General features: G+C 46.7%; 2 protein-coding genes across 2 annotated transcripts; both read left to right on the top strand.

Annotated features, from left to right (window-relative positions):
• Nucleotides 1–285: 285 nt before the first annotated feature.
• Nucleotides 286–19,943, top strand: IRF6 (interferon regulatory factor 6). The gene is made up of 9 exons (XM_027613433.2): nucleotides 286–506; nucleotides 4,553–4,636; nucleotides 5,208–5,384; nucleotides 9,307–9,511; nucleotides 10,539–10,667; nucleotides 13,104–13,247; nucleotides 14,518–14,910; nucleotides 15,802–15,920; nucleotides 16,608–19,943. Exons 3-9 carry the CDS (start codon nucleotides 5,211–5,213, stop codon nucleotides 16,830–16,832), a joined length of 1,389 nt encoding a protein of 462 aa, XP_027469234.1. The 5' UTR covers nucleotides 286–506; nucleotides 4,553–4,636; nucleotides 5,208–5,210; the 3' UTR covers nucleotides 16,833–19,943.
• Nucleotides 19,944–20,840: 897 nt separating this feature from the next.
• Nucleotides 20,841–22,831, top strand: C10H1orf74 (chromosome 10 C1orf74 homolog). Its single transcript, XM_027612400.2, has 2 exons — nucleotides 20,841–21,045; nucleotides 21,730–22,831. The coding sequence occupies exon 2, from the start codon at nucleotides 21,825–21,827 to the stop codon at nucleotides 22,614–22,616; it is 792 nt and encodes a 263-aa protein (XP_027468201.1). The 5' UTR covers nucleotides 20,841–21,045; nucleotides 21,730–21,824; the 3' UTR covers nucleotides 22,617–22,831.
• Nucleotides 22,832–23,030: the final 199 nt, after the last annotated feature.

Here is a 23,030-nt window from a genome sequence, read left to right as displayed (position 1 = left end):
CTCCATACCGCAGGGCAACTATGGGACAAGAGGAAAGGGGAGGCACCCTCTCCACTTTAGATCTGACTTCCCAGTTTCCAAGACCACCAGCCCCGAGGCGTAAGGCCCAGACGCGAGTCTGGGAATTTTCTCAGCGGGGGTTAGAAGCCGGAGAGTGAGGTGGGGAAGGGGCTGGGCGGCGCTGGGCCGCCCAGGAACACAGAGTATCCTATTCCTCGCAGCCCGCCAATCCTGAACGCGAGAGGGCGTGGCCATGCCTGGGAGGCGTGGCCGGACGGCGGAGGGGACTGCGGCGTCCACAGGGCGAGGCGGTGACGTGAGTTCGGCGCACCTGGGTCGGGCAGGTAAGGGCCGGTGCGGGACGGGGAGCGGAGCTCCAAGACTCTACCTGCGCAAAGCCAGGTGTTGCTTACCCGACCGGTGAAGAAGAGCGGTGGCGACGGGTGATCTTAACTGGGGACGTGGTTCGGAGGGACGTCCACTTCTGGTCGCCGGATTGAGAAAAGGTGAGGACGCTAACTTTTGAACACTAGCTTTGGAAGGGGGTGGGGTGGTGGGGACCCACCCGCCCCAGAATTTGTGCGGTTAGGAACCTTGCTTGAGAACATCTGTTTGTTTGGGGAGACCTTCTGGGGCTGGGTGCCTGTCGCCCTGCTTTAGGTAGCTTCTGGGCGGTCCTAGTCCTGGAACACGGGGCCCCTCCCGAGCCCGCACTTCTCTCTACTCCCTTTCCCTCCCTGCCCTCCCGGAGTGTGCCGCTCTCGGCCCCTACCCACCCCACCATAGGCTAGAGCTACGGCGCCTCCGCCCCTCCGGTCTTACCAGCTCGCTGGGCGCAGTGTCCCAAAGAGGGGATTTCCCAGGCCTGCGGGCCTTTGGTCCTAGTGGGTGTTTGAGGAAATGGGGATGGGGCGGTCAGGAGCTTTAGCTAGTTTGTTTTTTCTCCTTGAATTTGTTTAGCAGTCAGGCCCCTACCTGGGGCCTGGGAGACACCCATGGATTTCCAAGTAGCCAAGCTTGATGCTGGGGAGGGTGGCGCTGGGTGTGGTTGCTCTGGGGGTGAGGCCCTCTTTGCCTGAAGGGGATGGAGGGTGGGTGTGGAAAAATGGGGAAAGTGTCCCAGTCCTGACTGGGAAGGAGACCCGGGGTGCCACTCTTTACAGGGAGCCTGCTTTGTAGTAAAAGGGTCATCTCTGTCCCAACCCTACTTTCCTAGTGCATGTCAAAAAGTGGAATCCAGGGAAGGGAGAGGGAGAAGGTGCTTGAGTAGGAGTTGGTGAAGGCTGGTGCTGACCCAGGAGAGTAGTTTAGGGTTAGATGTGTGCATAATGCATGGCAGCAGCACCCAGTACCCTGTAGCTCCTTCTCACCAGCCCCCAACTTCTATCCAGCAGGGAGGAAGGGCGTGGGAATTAAGGTGAGAGGCATAGAATTTACCCTTAAGCGGGGCTAAACTAAATAGAGGTAAGATTGGGGAACTTGGAATATGGCCTTCAGTTCCCTCCAGGGGAAGGGAAAAAGCGGGACTACCTGGCAAGTGTGTTTTACTCTGAGCCAAACCATTGGCAGCCCAATCTTGAATCTCAGCTTTGAGGTAGTGGTGTCCCTGGAAACTAGGCTGGGCAGGGGCTGCAGAGGTGGTAGTGGGGGGTGTTTATAGAGGACCTGCTCCCTGGAATGGGTGTGTGAGAGAGGACGGTTAGTGCCTTGGGGAGGTTGAAAGTATCCCCGCTCCGTGCCCAGTGTGAGGGGAGTGGGTTAGCATCTTTGTTTTTTGGCTGGGTGAATACCTATAAGACACACAGGCCTTGAATTTCACTGTGATGGCAGCTAGAGATACCAGGGCTGAGTTCAGCTGGGCTAAGGTTCTGTGGGCATTGAGATTTGAGTGATGTGAGTGTTTTGAAAAGAGAACTCCGAGTTAGGTGTGTTTGGGGGTGGGTATCATCCAGTCTCCTCCTTAACCACTTCCTTGGCCCTTCATGCTGCTGGGATCTTGTCAGTATTTTGGTTTACTCTCTTAGTGTGCAGAAGGAGGGACTTGGAAGGCAGGGTATTGTGGCAGGATTCAGTACTATGGCATACTCTGACTCAGGAGTGTTGGGTCCAGGCCCCAGATGAGGCACTTTTCTGTGTCTCAGTTAACCCAGCTATAAAATGGGGATGATAATAGTACTACTTCCAGATCATGAGGATGAAATCAAACACATTAAGTAAAAGTGCATGTAAAAAACTGTAAAGCCTATGTAGGTATGAAGGATCGTTGGTATCATGGTCTCAGCAGCTGAAGGGCATCATCTTTTATACCTTCCAGTGGCCAAGAAAGGCCTTAGCTTCCTGTGGTTAAAAAAATACTACTTGTTGGTTTTTTTTCATTTTTTTTTAAAGATTTATTTATTTATTTGACAGAGAGAGAGAGACAGCACAAGCAGGGGAAGAAGCAGGCAGAGGGAGAGGCAGGCTTCCTGTTGAGCAGGGAGCCCGATGCGGGGCTCGATCCCAGGACCCTGGGAACATGACCTGAGCTGAAGGCAGACGCTTAACTGACAGAGCCACCCAGGCGCCCCGGTTTTTTTGTTTTTGTTTTTTTTTTTTTTTTCGTTTTATTATAAATTGAAAAGGAAAATGTAGGAAAATGTGAATCATATACAGAAGTATATAGACAAGTATAAAATTCACCCATAATCCTATTACCAGGTAACGATTATGGATGTCTTGTTACATTGGTGTATTATTTCTTTTCCTTTTTTTAATTATATGTATGTATGTGCAAGTGCGTGTTATGTTACAGGATGGAGATAGTACTTACACAGTCAATATTGTATGCTGTATTTTCTCCCTTCATGTTGTAAACATTTCCCCAAATCCAATAAAAATTCTTCAGACACCCCATTGTTAATGGTTTGCTTAATAGTGCAGCCTGTGTATATGTAATTAGCCATTTTCCTCTGTTATTTTGGTTGCTCCCAACTTTTCCCTCTCTGCCGGTTTTTAGAGCTCTAGTTACTGGGTGGCAGGTGGGGGGGATGTTGGCTGGCTTTCAGAAGGTAGAGAGGGTTAGCAGCGATGCAGGTGAGGCATGAAGGCAGGGGTGGGGTTGTTCATGTATAGTGCCATCTCGAGAGAATGCTGAGAACCCAGGACTCTAGATCTTAACAATCAATCTCTGAGATTGCTTCTCCTTCCCTATCACTATGTGCAGTTCTCTGTGTTGACTTGGTTACTTTAATTTTTTCTTGACAAGCTGTTGATCAACTAGTATAAGCCCTTTTCTTCAAAGTCCATGGTCCGTCAAGAACTGGATTTCACATGTCTGACAAACGTAGACACAAGACTTATGGGTACTGCAATAGAAATCCTCAAAAGTCCCTCACGAGGTTGACCAATGTGCTGCCCATTTCCCTATTGTCCTTCCCTTGCTTCATCCCCTTTCCAGTAGGCTGGGACTGAGGAGGAGAAGGTAGAACTTGCCTTTAGGAGAATATGCACTCTCTCCTCCTTAAAAGGTAAATGCTGCCCCCCCCATTTGATGGCTTGACTTGCTGCCCTACAAAACAACCTAAACAAAGCCAAGAACATGGGGGTGGGATGGGGTGGGGGTACAGTTGAATATTGCATGCCACCCTCACCTGCCCACTGTTGAGCTGTGTTCCCAGGGGGAAGGTTTCAGTTGCAGGACTTGTTAATTGGGTCAGAAGGCTCAGGTAAGAGCCGGTCCTGCCTTGCTCTTAAAGTGCCAGAAGCTTAGTTGGGTTTGTGTTTTCCCTGTTGGGAGTCTGGCTGGGGAAGGAAGTGGTGTTAGGGGCCACCCCCTCAGCTAAGCTCCTGTGAGTGGGAGCCTTCAGCTGACTCGACTGGTTTGGTTTCTGAACTGTGATCCAGGTGGGGACCTTCCTGGGTGTGAAGGTGACTTATTTATCTTCCTTTCCTCAGGCCATTGTGGGGCTTGAGCAGTTCCAGTGTGGATTTCTTCAGGGAGTCTGATGAAAACGATGCCCTTTCTCACCCACAGGGTGCTGGATTCACAGTAGCCAATGAACACGTATTTGTTGAGTGAATGCGATTTTGCAGGCCTCACCTTAAGTAAAAACAAAGTAAAAGGAGAACACCAAAAAAAAATCTAAACACAACATCCCAGGCAAACAATTCTCTAGTGGCCAGTTTTTCCTAAAGGCACCCAATCTGGGCAGGCCTTTGTTTCCTGCTGTGAGTGCTGGCTGTTGCCGAATGTTATCTGCTATGTCCCTGTATTTTTATGAGAATCAATTGCAGACTTTACCCAGGCCAGCTCCTGCAACCAATGAGTTCACTTTAGCCTCTGTGGGGAGATAAACAGACCCAGGTGGAGGAGGCCATCTGAGCAGAGCAGAGCTTGTCTTATGATTGTTTTTAGCAGTCTAGGGTGAGGAGCCGTAGCATTTGATAATTCTGGGGTTCCTGGACTTTGCAACAAGGGTCCTTAGAGCCTCTGTCTCCCCTGTTCCCAAGACTTCTCCCAGCCACTGGATTGTCTTGTGGATAACCAACTCAAGACCCCTTTTTCTTGGTACAGAGTCTTTGGCTGGCCCAGAGCAAGGAGAGCTGACTTGAGACCCAGCTCTTCGGATCCCCGTGGATACACTGCTTGCTCATCTCTGTAAGTGAGGACTTTGGAACCAGGACCCACCCCTTGCCTCCTTCTCTCTCACCATGATGGTGCCATTTCTTAACTAAAACATTCCCGATCACCTTTAGTTGTCTTGTCTAAAAAGAAAGTGTGCTTCAAATTCTTGCCCCCGTCTTTGCTGTTTCCATAACTTTTTTCCCTCCCGTCTCCTGAGATGAGATTGAAAAGAGCAATTTCACTTCTTTCTCAAAGCCCTTGGTTCTTCAGGAAGGACTGTGTTCCAGCAGGGATGATGTCATCTTTTTTTAATTTTTCTGCTTCAGGATTTAAATAGAAGAAATGTGATCTACTTACATGATAAGTCTGATTTGGCTAGAACATGAAGAATAAATGGCTTTGGAATAAGAATCAAAAGAACCTTTTAACCTCTTTTCTTTTCTTCCCCACCTGGCACAGTTTATTCCCATATTTAGTTTCTTTGCTGTAATCTAATGAAACTGTAGCTCTATCATACGGGAACAGTGGCTGGGAAAAGTTCCCAGAGGCTGGCCTAATTCTCCTGCTCTCCCTACTCTTTACCCTCCCCCATAACCCCCCACAGATCATGGCCCTCCACCCCCGCAGAGTTCGGCTGAAGCCCTGGCTGGTGGCCCAGGTGGATAGTGGCCTGTACCCTGGGCTCATCTGGCTACACAGGGACTCCAAACGCTTCCAGATTCCCTGGAAACATGCTACCCGGCATAGCCCCCAACAAGAGGAGGAAAATACCATTTTCAAGGTAAAGGACTTCTTCCACCATCTGACTTAAAATGTTTTCCAGTTCTGTCAGAGCTTTCTGGGTTTTTTGGTTGTTGTTGTTTTGTTCTGTTTTCTATTTTGGCATGAGGAATACAATAGATCCAAAATGCTGATGCATCAGAGAGAATGTTTATGAAGGGGGTGCCCAAACTTAGGCATAGTAATTTCTCTTGCTGGGGCACGTCTATAATGTTTGAGTCTGTTTATTCTTTCCCATTGGTTGAAGGTACTCAATTCACATCCCAAAAGATCCCAGGGGCAGTTGGCTAAACTGCAAGTGATTGTATTGGTGTGGTTGTTGTTCCAAAAGCTCCCTAGGGTCAGCAAATGACTCTTGCTCTTCATTCACTCAGGGCTCTTGCTATGAAGAGAGGTGCTTGGGCCTGGGAATGACTCTTCAGACCAGGACAGAACTACTGAGTGTTAGCAGGTTCCTAACATAGCCTGTAGGATGGGCATAGAGGGCCCTCTGGAAGGTGTTCTTTTGATATTAAAATATCTTGCCCTATCCATAACCTCTGCTTAAAAATTAATGGCGATTTAGTACAAGTTTTGATTATACAAGTATGTTTTCTTAAATAAAAAGTAGCTCTGATGTGACAGTTGTTTTACTTAAATGAAAACAAGGTTTAATCAGATGGCATTTTACAAAATTTAATGCGGCCAAAGCTTGGCTTTAAGACAGAAGTAGGTGGGAAGCTGGTCATGGGGAGGGGTGTTATGTGGTTTATAACTCTGGACCCTGTGCCTCTGCTCCAGACCAACTTCTCTGTGCTGGTCAGCCTTCCATCTCATGAGTTGCTTTAGTTCCTGCATCCCCACGACATGGAGAAGTGAGTTTAGCCTTTTCTTCCCTCTATAAGCTGGAAGTCAGAAGTGAAATCCAGTCCCTACCCTGGACCTCTCAAGATTGAAGGCCCCAGGTTCTTGCTGAGATTGGATCAGAAGAAGTGGGTTCACCCCTCAAAGGAGAGCCATCCTAGAGATGTTTCCCACCCAACTCAATTATATCAGGTATAGATAGAATACAAGAGGTAGAGGGAAAATTGGCCTGAGAGCACTGAGAAAGACAGTAAATGAGCACTTTTAATTTAAAAAATAATGATATGGAAATGATAGGGAAAACATCTGTAAACCAGCCCCAATTACTGAAGTTGGCATCGAGAGGGGGAATGGGCCTGCCCTGGCCCGGTTGGCCTTTGGTTGTGGCCTTGGTTTGAAACTGGATTTGCCGTTGGTGGCTGGGGGTGGCTCGCCATGGCGGAAGAGGTAGGTTCCTGAAAGCCCGACGCAGGAGAGTGATCTATGTGTTCAGGGCTTGAGAAAAAGGTGGCTGCAGAAAGCTTGTCTTATTTATATCTGTATCTCTGTTTGCAGAATGCTAAGGGAGGGCCTTGGAAGTCAGGAGAAGAGTGAGGGTGCTTTCACAGATCCCAAGCTCTGACAGGCCTTGGGTAGGATATGTGGGGGTGGGAAGGGGACAGGGGGGCACTAGCGTTAAATGGGTGCCTACTCTGTATCCCCTGTCCATTATCTCATTTAATTCTCAGCAACTCTGTAAGGGAGGTATTACTCTCATGTGTAGATGCAGAGGTCGAGTCTCCAAGGGGCTAAACAACTTGCCCAAATCAGGCAGCCAATAAGGGGTGTGGCCAGAATTTGAACCCAAGCCTATCTGCTCCCCGATTACCATATACCCAATTCTGACGAGGAATTGGAAGACCTGGTTCAAATCCTACCGCTATCAATGGCATGTATGGTCTTGAGCAAGTCACGTAATCTCTTTGGGCTTTAGCTTCCCCTTCAGTAAAATGGGGATGAAACCAGTCTTGCCTGCCTCACAGGATTGTTGTGAGAATTGAGTGAAATAATGTGTGGGGAGGGACTAGTAATTACCATTAAAATACAGAGGTTACTTCCATTTCTGGAGGAGGAGTAGGGACCTGCACAGTGACCTGAGTGTCAGAAGCAAGGCTCAGAATGGGTCTGAGTAAGTCACATTTATAAATCACAATGATTGCCACGTGGTGGGTACTACCCTCTGCCGCATCAGCCTTGGGCCCTCTGCACCGTCTGAGTGGGCCCTGAGGAGCAATGGCTGTGTTGTGAGCAAGAAGGCTGGGGCTGTGGTTTTGGCTTAGTCTGGCTGCTCTCCGTGGAGGGGAAGGGATTTAGGGAGCCAAGGAACTCTGTAGACCTGTGCCAAAGTCAGCACAGCCCAAGCCAGCTGGGTGGGGCTAGAGTGGGAGTGGCCACAGGGAATCAAATAAACAGGGTAAAATGTGGTGAGGTAGCAGTCAGGTACCACCAGGCACAACTGGAGATGTGCTTCTCAGATACTGTGTACCAGTGGCATCGGAATCCCCTGGAGGGACCCAGTGAACTGTATTTTTTCTAGAACAGCCATCTCAGGCAGCACCCCTCTATCAGACCTCTGCATCCTATACTGCAAAACAAATGCAGGTGCCCCCAAGTCTGAGGAGATGGTAAGAAGTGAGCCTGAATTAGAAGAGAAGGATTTGAATCCATGATCATCAGGCTCTGACGGGGGAGTGACTGAGGGAGATCAGAGATCTCAAAGGATGGGGTGGAAAATTTCCATTTCAGCTTGAGGTCAGAAGCAGAGGCAGGGAGTTGGGATTGGACACGTGCCCTGTCTGTGTGAACAGGCTGGGGTGTGCTTCCTGGTCTTGAGGACTCTGCTAATGACATCCCCCTTTTCTGCATCAGAACATAACATCCTGAAGAAGCACAGAGATCTGAGAATATGTTAGCAGTGGGGGAGAGTGGATATCCCATGAGCAGAAACATACATGCTTTGGGACCCAGAAACTGAAAACCAGCAAGGAGGAGCCAAAGGTTTTAGCTCATGCCACCAGCCCCTGGTGTTTGCAGCAAAGTATTTCCAATGAAGTGGGACTTTGAGGAACTAGGGAAGGGCAGGGGGTGTGGGTTTACTCAGACATGGGGCCACCTGAATGAGGCCCTCCGCCTCCAGCTGAACTCCCAGAGTACGCTACCTTGCCCCTGTACAGGCTGTTACTCCTAGGGGCACTTGTTTTCTACAATTATTTATGCATCAGATTGAAGAATGTCTGGGGAGGGAACAGCAAGGCCAAATTCTTCATATCACATGCCAGCTCCCTTTGTCTTATAACATAAGTAATTAATGCCAAAAACAAGCCAAAATAAAAAATTTACCTGAAATCCTGCTATCCAAAGTTACCATTAGCATTGTGGTGTATACAGTGGATGCTTGAACAACATGAGTTGGAACTGCATGGGTTCACTTCTTTATTTTTTTTAAGCATATTTATTTAAGTAATCTCTACACCCAACGTGGGGCCCGAACTCACGACCTGGAGATCAAGAGCCGCATGCTTTTCTGACTGAGCCAGCCAGGCACCCCTGCACCAGTCTACTTACGTGCAGATTTTTTTTTTCAATAAATACAGTACTATAAATTATATTTTCTCTTATGATTTTCTTTAGCTTGCTTTATTGTAAGAATATAGTCTATAATACAAAATACGTGTTAATCAACTGCTACCAGTAAGATAGTTAAGTTTTGGGGAGTCAAAAATTAAATATGTGGATTTCCAGACTTTTCTTTATTTCCAACCCTAATTATAGCCACTCTTGACAGGTGGTGCTGGCACCAACAGGTGAGATACGGCTCCTCCTTTCAAAAGTTTGTGTTTGCATATGGCTTAATTTCCCTCAGGCCCTGCCTGGCCTGGTCCTGAGGGTGGTGCTTCTTGCTGCAGGCTCTGTAAGTGGGGATCCGGATGGCAGGGCAGTCAGGCAGGGGTGTACACGCATGTGTGTATGAGAGAGGGTGCACACACTTGGCAGTGTTTCTGGGCAACGGCAGGCATTCACTGCGGTTTCCTGTTCCTCAGGCCTGGGCTGTGGAGACAGGGAAGTACCAGGAAGGGGTGGATGACCCTGACCCAGCTAAATGGAAGGCGCAGCTCCGCTGTGCTCTCAACAAGAGCAGGGAATTCAACCTGATGTACGATGGCACCAAGGAAGTACCCATGAACCCGGTGAAGATCTACCAAGTGTGTGACATCCCGCAGCCTCAGGGATCAATCATTAACCCAGGTGAGGCCCCAGCTGCTGGCGGGACAGGTGGACAGTAAGCCAGGTTCTGGGCTGGACTTTTAAAGAGATAGTTGACTTGAATATCGCTTACAAAGTTTAGTTATAAAGCAAGAAAGCCTTTCCCTAGGAAGGACCCAGAGAACAAAAGATCTAAAGTCAGCAAAATCTTCTTGTTCATTTAGGGGAATAGTTACTGGCGTGACTGCTTGAAGCATGAGAAAGCACAGGGAGTATAGAGTCCTACTGTAGGTAGAGCTTCCCTTGAGACTCAACGCTTCGAAACAGGTAGTTTCAAAGATGGAGGAATTAAAACTTAGGAGGTTTGAGTTCTGAACCTGGCTCTGATCACTTTGCTCCTTGTGGGACATGGAATCAAGTCATTTGACCTTTGAGCCTCAGTTTCTTCAGTGGTAAAATCTGGGCTCTCATCTTTCCTGCCTACTTTAAAGACTATTGTAAGACTCAATTGACATGACATTTAAAAGCTATTAAGTTCCCTTTGTAAATGTTGGGTGAGTGATTATTTAATTTGTAGGATACTTTTCCTAAGAGAATACCACCTGATCCTCCTATTTACCCAATGCTCAGCAAGTACCAAGAACTGGAAAATTTAGACTTGTCCTCCAATGGATCTAGTGAGGCCCTGCCCAGAGAGAAGGGTCTGTCCTCACATTAAGCTTACAAAGGGGAAAAGTTGGTGTCCTTGAGTCCTTAAAAGGGATGCTGAGGTGTGGCAAGAGGTTTAAAGTGGGAATTAAGAGATTTCTAGGAAAGGGGATAGGGTCTGCAGCTCCTGGGTAGGGGAGGGGAAGAGAGTTTACATTAGAGCTCAGTAGGAGGAGTTAGAGAGCCAGAGGTTCATATACCTTTGGTTCTCACTCTTTTTGGCTAGGGCATTAGGGGTGCACACTGAACCCCAGGAGCCTCCGTACTGGTGGTACCTAGCATATACACTGGAGCAGCTGCGAAGATGACAGTGCAACCCCAGTGGCTCACTCGAGGGGTCATGTGTCTGTTTCTCGGTTAGGATCCACTGGATCTGCTCCTTGGGATGAGAAGGATAATGATGTAGATGAAGAAGATGAGGAAGATGAGCTTGATCAGTCACAGCACCATGTTCCCATCCAGGACACCTTCCCCTTCCTGAACATCAATGGTGAGTGGGGGTGGTAGGTGGTACAGAAGAATGAAGAGGATGGAATGGGCTTTGACTTAACAGCTACTGGCCCCCGCTTAGCCCCCGCTGCACTGGGGGCAGTGACAAGGCCCTGTGGCCAAGCTGCTGGTCTATTAGCAAGTAGGGGTCACAGACAGGGGAACTCTGCTGGCCCAGTTATCCCAGTGGGCAGCTACCAGGCATAGAGAACATCTTCTGAATCTTACAGATAATTCTGAGAAATTAAACAAATTCCTTCTCAATCCCACATACAAAGCATCAGTTGTTACAAATTTCACTGATTTCCTTGAGGCCAAGTGTAGATATCATTTTGACGAATTATAGGCAAACTCTTCCACTATTTCCCTTGGTATAAATTTTGTGTCACTTTCTTAGCAGGATCTACTCTGCTAAGGCTAGGTCATGGGAAACTGGTGGTTTCTACAGCTCTTAATACTAGGCTTTGGTAGAAGTTATCTGCAAGAGACTTTTTGCTTTTATGGACTTTTTGAATTCAGCTTCCTAGGAAAAATGAGCTGAGAGGTTGGAAGATCACTGTGACAGAGCAGGTACTGACTCTTCCAGCGCACATTTGGAGGATGCTCAAACACAAGGTGAAGTGCTCTTCAGCATCTTCACTTGAACTGTTCACTGAAATGTTCCTAGTCTAATGCCATGCATTTAGTTGAGAAGCTCGTCACTGTGTTTCTAGTTCCATCACGCTGCTATGGGTCAGATGAGGTCCTTGTGCCACTTAGAAAATTTATCAAGATGATTCCTTTGGGATTTTGGAGTCCCCTACTTTAGGTGATTCCCTTACCTTTGAGAATCAGGAAATGACTCTTATTATCTGTCCACTTCCCTCCTTTACTTAACCTACCATTTATATCTTTACAACCAAGTGATGAGTAAAGAAAAATAACATTGAGCTCTTTCAGGTCAATATTGCCACATGCTACATTCCCACTTAATGATTTGAGTTGGTTATCTGGAAATATGAGATCCTTTCCCAAATCCTTGGCTGACTCATTCTGTTGTTTTCACCCCTTAAAAGGATGCAACCGGGGCGCCTGGGTGGCTCAGTTGGTTAAGCGGCTGCCTTCGGCTCAGGTCATGATCCCAGGGTCCTGGGGTCGAGCCCCACGTCCGGCTCCCTGCTCAGCGGAGAGCCTGCTTCTCCCTCTCCCTCTGCCTGCCACTCTGCCTGCTTGTGCTGTCTCTCTGTCGAATAAATAAATAAAATCTTTAAAAAAAAAAAAAAAAGGATGCAACCTATTTCCAGGATCCTGATTTCCTATTTCTGTTCATATTTTACTAAAGCAAATGTTGTGTGGCCTTATGTTAGGAGTTGCTTTGGATTCTTTTTGGGAAGATGTGGGACATCTATTTAAAAAGTAGGGGCGCCTGGGTGGCTTAGTCGGTTGGATGTCCAACTCTTGATTTCCACTCAGGTCATGATCTCAGGGTCCTGGGATTGAGCCCCAAATTGGGCTCCCTGCTCAGTGGGGGGGTCTGCTTGAGGATCCACTCTCTCTCTCTCCCTTTGCCCCTCCCCCATTTGTGCACTTGCTCTTTCTCAAATAAATAAATCTTGAAGAAAAAAAAAAGTAAAATGGGTACATAGATTTAACCAGACTTTTGCACGAAGGGTCAAAGAAACATTAACTTCTATGATTTCAGAGCTGTTGGGGCAGAGGAAGAAGAGTTGTTGAAGGATAGATGCCTAAGAGGTGAGGCTAGGAGGAGAAATCTGTAGACTTTGGAGTGAACCAACTTTGAGAATAGCAAGAAAATAGGATGGGTATTTCATTTTCTTTCTTAAAAGCTTTAATTGCATTCTTTTTAATAAATATTGGTCTTATATGGTTTAAAATTCGTAATGGTACAAAAAGATAATCAACTGAAGGGTTTTCCTTCCTTCCTGTCTCTGAGCCCCCTGTTCGGTTTCCCTGGAAGAAACCGATCCTTTCATATTTTTGGGTATCCTTCCAGATGCTTTGTGCATGTGAAAGTACGTTTTTAATGGAATTTGTAAACACTCAAAGCTAATCAGCTAATTCAATTGAGTTCATTTTATAGAAGACAGTCAACTCAACTCCTATGTAATTGCTGGGGTGAAAATCTGCAACAGGGAACCTTTCATCCATGCTCATTCTAATTTAACTGCGGAGAAAACTCACGTCTGGTAATCTTCAGCAAATGCACATCTTCAGAACTATGAGTTTATGGGAGAACTAATACGATTAGGAAGTAGAAGTAGGGGAACTGTATTTCTTATTGTGTTAATTGTGGGAATCATTGATGGGCTGCCACACTGAGTCATAGTCCAGTGTTTGACTCTCATCTGTTGACCTTGTTAACGTTTTAGAGCCCCAGACCAGGTGATATACATATGTGGTGCCCCCCTGCCTGCTCACCCACATCTTTCTGTTCTAGGTTCTCCCATGGCACCAGCCAGTGTGGGCAACTGCAGCCCTGAAGCAGTGTGGCCCAAAACTGAACCTCTGGAAATAGATGTACCCCAGGCACCTATACAGCCCTTCTATAGCTCTCCAGAGCTGTGGATCAGCTCTCTCCCAAGTAAGTGAGACTTGATGTTTCTAGCTGGGTCTTCAGCTCCTATTATAGTCCCTTCCCCACCCTACCTTCTGCCTCCATTTCTTTGCCATGTAGGCAGCCTCTGTGTCTGGTTCCTGGCTGGCCAATGAGTCATCAGGGAAGAAGTAAAGAAACATTAGTTCATATTTATCTGCCCATGGGGATGCTCTGATCAGTTGCAGCTCGAGGTTACACACCTCTTATGTGGGTGGAAAGCCTGGTTTAATCACTTTGGTTAGGGGATCTGGGCATAAGGCCAGTTGAGGGATAGGAAGATTAATGACCATGGATTTGATCAAGAAGGTTCTTGGATTTTGAGGGGCTTTTGGAAGGGAGAAAATCTTTCTGAATTGAACACAAATTGATCTCAATGAAGAATCAATGTCACTGCCCCATCTCCCTTTCACAGTACACATGGTGGTAGTGTGGCTGGGGTGGGGGGTGGGGATGTGAGGGCTAGTATTTTGTCTAAGAGGCTAATAGCTTTGATAAGACCTATAGGGTTAATTGAGGCTTGATGAGTGAAAATTTACTCTGCCATGAACTGTGTCCTTTTATGGTAAATTATTAGAACAGATCCACAGAGTGTGCTCATGTGTGTCATATTTCAGAAAGACAAGATGGCTTGGTATTTTTTTCTTATTCTTCTGGTTTCTTTAAAAATGAGCCAAAAATGAGACAGAAACCAGATACCTTAGTCTTTAGCTTCTTCCAATGCCTACTACTGTGAAGACTCAGTCAGTATTTTTTTTTTAATGATTTTATTTATTTGACAAGAGACAGAGATAGAGAGAGCAGGAACACAAGCAGGAGGAGTGGGAGAGGGAGAGCAGGCTTCCCGCCGAGCAGGGAGCCCGATGCGGGGTTTGATCCCAGGACCCTGGGACCCTGACCTGAGCCGAAGACAGACACTTAACGACTGAGCCACCCAGGCACCCAGAAGACTCAGTCAGTATAAATGAGGAGACTTGACCCAGAAGTTTGCTTGGAGAAATTCTAGCCCTTAGGGTATAATGATTAAACAGAGATAGCATACATGGACCTTGAACTGTCTGCTTTTAAGGCAGCCTTTTGAGTGAATATTCCAGGGATAGGATGATGTCTTCCTTTGTTGCAGGAAGGGTAACTGTGGTAGTGAACTTCCTGAATGCTGGTTGAAAGGTGGCTTGATCTCGATGGACTTGCATGAGTCTCAGGGATAGATAGGCAGTGTATTAGAGCAGGACTCTCACTGACCTCTCTCACCTTGCAGTGACTGACCTGGACATCAAGTTTCAGTACCGTGGGAAGGAATATGGGCAGACCATGACCGTGAGCAACCCCCAGGGCTGCCGGCTCTTCTATGGGGACCTGGGTCCCATGCCTGACCAAGAGGAGCTCTTTGGTCCTGTCAGCCTGGAACAGGTCAAGTTCCCAGGTCCAGAGCATATCACCAATGAGAAGCAGAAGCTGTTCACCAGTAAGCTGCTAGACGTCATGGACAGAGGACTGATCCTGGAGGTCAGCGGTCATGCCATTTATGCCATCAGGCTGTGCCAGTGTAAGGTGTACTGGTCTGGGCCATGTGCCCCATCACTTGTTGCCCCCAACCTGATTGAGAGACAAAAGAAGGTCAAACTATTTTGCCTGGAAACGTTCCTTAGTGGTAAGTCTTTTTTCAGAAGGTTGGTGGTTGGGAACTTCCCGGAAGTAGGTTTACCACCTTCCCTACCCCCTCTCCTGGCTCTGCAAAGATCTTAACAAAAAACTCCTGGAGGAAGTGAAGGTAGAAGAGAAGCTTAGTTCTTTTTTTTTTAAAGATTTTATTTATTTATTTGACAGAGAGAAAGACAGTGAGAGAGGGAACACAAACAGGAGGAGTGGGAGAGGGAGAAGCAGGCTTCCTGCCAAGCAGGGAGCCCTATGTGGGGCTCGATCCCAGGACCCTGGGACCATGACCTGAGTGGAAGGCAGACGCTTAATGATTGAACCACCCAGGCGCCCCAAGGACCTTAGGTCTGAGAAATGAAAGTGGCCTGGGCAACAAAGAAGGGCATTCCACTCCAAAGCTATGTACTTGGAAGCTATTTTTAGGTTGGCTGTGGCTCCTTTAGTGGCAGAAGAGGGAGACAGCCTTGTCATTACCACCAAATGCCACCTTAACTTTGGATGTTGACTTTAACATAATTAGCAAAACATACTCTTCTCATTTGGGAAATATCTGAATGGCAAATTCAAGCAGACAAATTTAGGGAGAACGCTGAAATGTGGATTTTATAGTATAATTTGAACCCCAGGTCCAGTTTAGTGATGTCCAATAGAACCCTCTGAAATGGTAAAAGTGTTCTCTATTTGTGTTGTCCACAATAGCCCACATGGGACAGTTGAGCACATAAATGTGACTCATATGACTAAGGAACTAATTAATTTTAATTAATTTAAATGTAATAGCCACATGTGGCTAGTGACCACCATATTAGACAGCATAGAAGATGGTATTTACTGAGTGGATATGGAATGGCCCAGTACACCAAACTTGCTCTTCCACCTTCTACAGATCTCATTGCCCACCAGAAAGGACAGATAGAGAAGCAGCCACCATTTGAGATCTACTTATGCTTTGGGGAAGAATGGCCAGATGGGAAACCCCTGGAAAGAAAACTCATCTTGGTTCAGGTGAGGATATAAGGATGTGTCAACAACTCTTTGCCTTTTCACCAGTGCTTTGGCCCCTAGGACTAGGGTTATGCTGAGCAAAGATCCATCAGCCTATCTGCATTTTATTCCCATCAGATAGAATAGCAGACTCAAGCTTTGTTTATTGTAAGAACCAAGTAGGTCCTATCAAAATAGGACCAAGCTGGAGCACACAGGGTCCTCGAAGTGGATGACTGGTTTAGTGAAGACTTTACCTTGCTTTCTCTTACTGACATTAGAGTCTTGCTGAAACCTAACAGTATATGGTCTTTTCCAGCTCTTTTAGAAAAACCTTTTGAGTTACTTTTAAGAATGTAACCTTATTCTAGTAAGTGGCAGCAAGACCACTTGGGTTTGGTCCCTGGATTTGTAAAAAAGATAGTCAACAGATGAAATGTGGGTAAAAGTCTTACTAAATAAGCAGCTGTTTATTTAGACATGTGATGTGATGAGATATATAGGTTCTTCACCTTCATTTGAACCAAGTGCTAGAGTGAACCTTAGCAGGATGGTCCAGAGAGAAGAAGGCATATACCCTGTACCTAGACATAAGGGTTGGGGGCTTCCCCAGGGCCTCACTGGTCCCTTCTATCATCTTGAGTCCCTCCTGCTATTTAAAAATACCTTCTCTTCAGTGGATACCTGTGTACTCTGTGTCCTAAACAGGTCATTCCAGTGGTAGCTCGGATGATCTACGAGATGTTTTCTGGTGATTTTACGCGGTCCTTTGACAGTGGCAGTGTCCGCCTGCAGATCTCAACTCCAGACATCAAAGATAACATCGTTGCTCAACTGAAGCAGCTGTACCGCATCCTCCAAACCCAGGAAAGCTGGCAGCCCATGCAGCCCACCCCCAGCATGCAACTACCCCCTGCCCTGCCAGCCCAGTAATCATGAATGCCATCTTTTTTACAAATTGTACATATTGGTATTTTTTATTACTCAGATTTAACCAGCTTTTAAACTTCTTCTTTCTGTTAGTGGCCTCCAATTCTCCACATATGCCTGGCTTTTAAAGTTGATTTAATTTATGGAAAAATCACCCTTCTTATTCCCCCTTTCTTTTTTAAACCTCGCAGTGTTAGTATAATGTAGTAGAGGGCCTGGGACTTTGGACAGCAGCGTTCTAGCTGCAGCTTTGCTTCAGTGGTGTGACTTTGAACCACCAAGTCATTTAACCTCTAGGCTTCAGATTCATTAATGTAAAATGAAGGGGTGGGAATAATGCCTGAAATAATGCCAATGAAAACTCTGACCTGATGACTTCATTCTACTTGTACAAGGCAGAACTGCCTGGAACAGAACCCTTCTGCATTGTTCTTGCACCACATTTTTTTCTTGCTTTCATTAAAGTTCCCTCAAGCACTGATTTGTCCAAGATTGATCTCCGTTTGACCTGTTCTGCTAGTATAGTAAGCTGGCTCCCTAACGGGGTAAGTGAGAGGGAGGGGAGCTGGCTGGTTGCTTAGGAACCAAGCTTGATATCTAAATAGAAATAGGTGCCAAAGTCTGAAAATCACCTGGTCTGTGGAGTAAAAGCTCATAAACTGGACTCCTTAAGGGAATCTGTCAACAGAAGGCCTAGGGATTCTGCACAGTTTGTTGTCAGGTGTTTACCTTGCCACCACTCAAATAACACTGTATGTGTGGTAGATGAGAGTATGACTCAGTGGTACCTTTCAGAGAGGATAGAGCTCTTTTTCTAATTCTTTGAGGAAGAGCTGAGCATCTAGGACAAACTCCTGACTAAAAAAGCAACAGTTCCTTCTTGTTTAGAAACTTTTACAGTCTTACTATCATTTGGATTTTTTGCATTTGAAAAAATGGGGGTGTTCAGGGTGAAGGAGAATGGGGCAGTGCTCTTCTGTAAAAGGCTCATCTGGCCCAAACCTGCTTGTCTCCCTTCTTGTGGAGGTAGCTGGGTGTGGACTACTCAGGTGAAGAGTGGTGTAGAACATTGTAGCTATGGCTTCCACAAACTGGTCTTATCTATAAACTTTTGCTGATCTTTTTGCCCTACCCCCAACCTTAAAAAAAAAAAAAAGTATAATTTAAACTCCAAGACCTAAATGGAAAGCAAGATGTTAATCTCTGATTGCAGGCCCCTAATGCTCTTGAATACTGATGCCTCTCTGTGCCAGGCTGTTATAAGAAAACCCATGTCTAGTGTGCTACCCTTAAACTAGGCCATCCCCTACTTGCTACTGAAGTTGAGCTAGCCAAAAAGTCAGGTAGCTTCGAAAGCTATAAGCTCAGTTCAGTTACAGGTGGCAGTGGGACTTACTTAGAATGCTGAAGCTGTGGTTTTAGGGTCTCTAAGGGACGTAATGGGATCTGCTGTTTAACTAAAGTATGACCAAGAGAAATCTGAGTAAATGTCAGGTGTAGCTATGAGCAGAAGTTGGGCTTCTAGAGACCAGGAAACACGCAAGGTATAGAAACTTTGTATTTTTTGGTCATTTTGTTGAGTGGGTAATGTGAAGGATTTGGTTTTGGTGTCTGGCTAACTCTGTAACTGCACAGCTCAAAGTTAAAAAGAACCCACTGTTAGGTAAATTGGGAGGACAACTGCTAGATCTGGGTAGTCCTTTTCCCTCATGCTGTGTGAGGCTAATAGCCAGGCTCTCCATCTGGATGGGGACCCAGATAATATGAGCTGGCAAAAGGTGATGAAGATTGTTCTGAAGGGCCGAGAAGGATCAAACTTGTTGTATGTGACTGTAATGAAAAGTTTACAAAGATGCCAGAGGAGTGGATGAGTGGTTTTATGTAGTCTTAACCAGAGAGCCCAGTTTCTTCCATGTTTTTTTTATCGTTTTCAGAATCCTGGGAGAGGAGCGCTTGGGTGGTTCAGTTGATTAAGTGTTGGACTCTTGATTTCAGCTCAGGTCATGACCTCAGGGTCATGACATTGAGCCCCACATTGGGCTCCACGCTCAGTGGGGAGTCTGCTTGAGATTCTCTTTTTCCTTCTTCCTCTGCCCACTCCCCACCTGACCTCCCCCACTCACTTGCTCGCTCTCTCTTTCAAATAGTAATACATCTTTAAAAAAAGAAAGCTGGGTGAATGCATGCAGGGCTGTTCACTGATCTCCCTCAGTGTTCCTTCTCTGGTCCTGATGGATAGATAGATACCAGGTGCCCTTTCTTTCTTGGAGACTGTTACTTCCTTTGGTGGCTACACCACACACTCTCTTGGCGTGGTCTACTTTCTTGCCTCCACCTTGTTTAAGAGAGGAAGGGGAATTAGATGGTGTCACTAGCTCTTCTTTTTGTTCTCTGTCCACCCCGCCAAACTGGATTAGCTCAAAGTTAAACGAAACAAAACACTATAGGTAAATTGGGAGGGCAAGTGTTGGGTCTGGGCTTATTCCTTCCCCATATAATTAGGTCTCCGGTTACATGTATATGTTCCCCTATCATCCTAGACTTCTTTTTTCAAAATAATCAATTCCCTGTAATTGCTCAGCATCTGTGTCCTATGTGACTACAAACTCTCTGAAGGTAGGGACTGTTTGTCTTGGACTCCGTTGCCAGTGTCTGGTACATACTATGTTCTCAAATAGAACTGATCCTTGAACAACACAGGTCTGAACTGCACAGGCCCACTTGTACTCAGATTGTTTTTTGATAAGCATAGTACAGTATGATAAATGTATTTTCTGATTTTTTTTAGCATTTTTTTCCTCTAGATTACTTTATTGTAAGAATACAGTATATAATGTTGCTGTAAACAAAAATGTGTTCACTGTTTATATTATTGGAAAGGCTTCTGGCCAATAGAAGGCTATTAGTAAAGTTTTGGGGGAGTTAAAAGTTATATTCGGGGTTTCTACTGTGTGGGTCACCTCCTACCACCTGCGTTGTTCAAGGGTCAACTGTATTTGTTGTTAGAATAAATGAATGAACTAAATAAGTCTTTCATTTTACAGATTTATTGCTAACGACCATGGGACAATAAAATAAATACTGGGAAGGAAAATATCCTAAAATTAGTTTCTCATCTCTGCTTCTGACTCCCTCTGAGCTAAGAGCCAGTGTTAGCCTGGGAGCTCCCACACACTGATCCTCCTTCCAGGCTGGCCCCATCTTTACTCCATACTTGTCTATTTTCACCTTCTGAAGATACCACCAAGGTAGAGCCAGGAGTGAAACCTCCAGTATAGGAGCCCACAGTTCCCTTTGCCTCTGTCCTGCCCACGTAGCAATACATTTGGGCCATTTCCTCAGATGAGCTTTCTCAAAAAATTACCCTATAGCTGGCAGTTTAGAGGTGTTAACCCTTCAGTGAAATAACACTTTCTTACTGGCCTGACTGAAAAGCTTCTGGCTCTCTGCTCCTTTCTCATGTGAAGTCAGAAAACTGAATTCCTCGAACTTGAGCACCGTGAAAGTGGGGTTTTTGTCAATTTTGTACGTTGTAATATCGCCGGCGCCTAGAAATATGCCTGGCACACATTTATTCCGAGTGAATAATGCTCATGCCCTTCACACCCTACTTAGAGATGACAAATCTCGGACAGGACAGCATTTGTGCACCCACCTCTAGGAATTCACCCTCTCAAACTCAGGATTTAGGCAGGTCAAAGTAAATAGACAACTAACTTTGTAAGGCCACTCACAGGTGAGGACACTCTGCAAAACATGTCGCTTGCCTCGAGATAAGCTTCATTTGGAGAAGAAAGCGCATTTTCCCAAACAAAGCAAAGTGTGTTTTGCGCTGTGTCCCCTTCTCCGGCTTCCCCGACTTAGTAACATGACGGGAAGCTACGTGAGGGTAGCCGCAGCCTATTACTTTCCCAGATCCCGGCTTCCGTCTGGCCGGAAGGGGCGGGGCCGCAGGCCCCCACACTTCCGGCACAGCCTGGCGGGAGGTCCTAACGCGAGGCGCGCGAGCGGGCTGGATGACGTCACGGAAAGCGGCGGGAGGGCCGATGTTGGACATGCGCAGTAGGCCGGCTTCGCCCACCTGGATCGCGGCGCGTTGCAAAGGATTTCTAGTGTTGCGGCGGAGCGTACGGGCTTCGGCGTTTTTTCGGCAACCCACAGGAAGCGGGAAGACGCTTCTGAGCCCGCGAACCTACGGCGGAAGTGGAAGCAGAAAGTATGTGTGAGAGAGAGCCCTCTGACTCATTGAAAAAATCACTATAATGTGCTCAGCACTGGGTGTGGGGATTGGAATGAGCGCCCATCTTCCGAAGGTCCGTAGATGTCGGCCAGAAGGGGAAGAAGGCGGGGCCGGCAAAAGTAAAATACAGCCCTCCTGCAGTTATACAGATTTTATTAATTACTTTTACGTCCCAGGGTGCAGTGGTTCTGAGTCCATATTCTAGTATATATTAATCAGATCGCTATTCTTACAGCTATTGGCGGTAAGATAAGGGAAAGTTGGCAGTGGAAAGAGGGCGTTTGGAACCTAGAATTCTGCCTCAGAAGGGCAGTTTTAGGTAAAATGCCCAGAATTTTGCCAAAGACGGCCCTGCCACTACTCTTCCCCAGAAAGTAGTTTACAACAGGTAAAATTTAGAAGAAATCAGAGAGAATGTAAACCTAGCCATAAGGCCTGAAAGACGCATGAATTTGGGACTAATGGAGACTAAGTCAACCATAGAAATCAGGCAGCATTGTCAATCCCATCTCTGTCTGATCTGGGTTAGCATTTCAAAGCAGAGGGAGGGACAATAAGATCTTTGGAAGATGTTGTAAAACTTAGGGGAAGGCTGTTGGCAGATTTCCTGGTATGTCACTGACTGGTGTTAATAATCCCCTGCTACTGCTTTGTTTTTAGGCCCTTCCTCAAGTGTCTGGAGCTCAGAGATGCGGCCCAGGGGAGGGAACTGTAGCTAGGTCAGGAGGCCATGCTTGCTGTTGCTTCCAGATCCCATGTCAGCACCGAGTCCTCAGATGCTGGTGGCAGCGGCTCAGCAGACCCTGGGCATGGGAAAGAGACGGTGCCCACCCCGAACTGTCTGCCTTCACCTTGCTGGAGAGGTGCTGGCTGTGGCCCGGGGACTGAAGCCAGCTCTGCTCTATGATTGCAGTTGTGCAGGGGCATCAGAGCTCCAGAGCTATCTGGAGGAACTGCAGAGCCTGGGCTTCCTGACCCAGGGACTTCACATCCTTGAGATTGGAGAAAACAGCTTGATTGTCAGTCCTGAACACGTATGTCTGCACTTGGAGCAGGTGCTGCTTGGTACCATAGCCTTTGTGGATGTTTCTGGCTCCCAACCTCACCCTTCTATTTGCTCCCTGGACCAGCTTCAGGATTTGAAGGCCCTAGTGGCTGAGATCATCACGCATTTGCAAGGGCTGCAGAGGGACCTATCCCTGGCAGTCTCCTGCAGCAGACTTCGTTCCTCAGACTGGAATCTCTGTACTGTGTTTGGGATCCTCCTGGGCTATCCTGTTCCGTATACCTTTCATCTGAACCAGGGAGATGACAACTGCTTAGCCCTGACCCCACTCCGGGTGTTCACTGCCCGGATCTCATGGCTGTGTGGTCATCCCTCAGTCTTGCTCTATTCCTTTAGTGTGCCCGAGAGCTTGTTCCCAGCCCTGAGGGAGATTCTAAGTACTTGGGAGAAGGACCTTAGAACTCGATGTAGGACTCAGAATGACTTTGCTGACCTGAGCATCTCCTCTGAGATAGTCACGCTGCCAGCAGTGGCTCTCTGACTTTCACTCTTCTCTCATGTAGAAGGTACTCAGTAAATGATCAGCTGTAGCTCAGCGATGGCATCACAAGTACCAATTCAGAGCATCTTGAGAACACTAGGGAAAAATGCTGTTATCAGTTGTCTGCATCGCAGCGGGCATGGGAATAGTGGTGGTGGCATTGGTCGTACGTATTTGCCATTTCTATGCTAGGGAGTCCTCTTTGCTGAGATATCTGTTGATTTTTCACTGGAGAGGAGGTAGAAGAAAAGAGATTGTGGAGAAGGGTGGTGGAGGACAAGTATATACTCTTGTGTGGTAGCTGTAAATATACTTGCCCTCGTGGGTAGTGTCTGCCAGAAAGTAGAGGACTAGGTAGGTTTTACCGCATGTTTGTATACCACCAACTGAATTGGACTAGGGAGGAGACCAGGA

Source organism: Zalophus californianus, chromosome 10, assembly GCF_009762305.2.
Source record: "Zalophus californianus isolate mZalCal1 chromosome 10, mZalCal1.pri.v2, whole genome shotgun sequence".
NCBI lineage: Eukaryota > Metazoa > Chordata > Mammalia > Carnivora > Otariidae > Zalophus > Zalophus californianus.
The sequence above is the reverse complement of the archived record's forward strand: the minus strand, read 5'-3'. Positions and strand labels throughout refer to the sequence as shown.

Coding starts and splice junctions, on each gene's coding strand:
- IRF6 (XM_027613433.2), top strand. CDS start 5,211: ATGGCCCTCCACCCCCGCAGAGTTCGGCTGAAGCCCTGGCTGGTGGCC. Junction 13,248..14,517: donor GTGGATCAGCTCTCTCCCAA/GTAAGTGAGACT, acceptor CTCACCTTGCAG/TGACTGACCTGGACATCAAG. Junction 15,921..16,607: donor GAAAACTCATCTTGGTTCAG/GTGAGGATATAA, acceptor TGTCCTAAACAG/GTCATTCCAGTGGTAGCTCG.
- C10H1orf74 (XM_027612400.2), top strand. CDS start 21,825: ATGTCAGCACCGAGTCCTCAGATGCTGGTGGCAGCGGCTCAGCAGACC.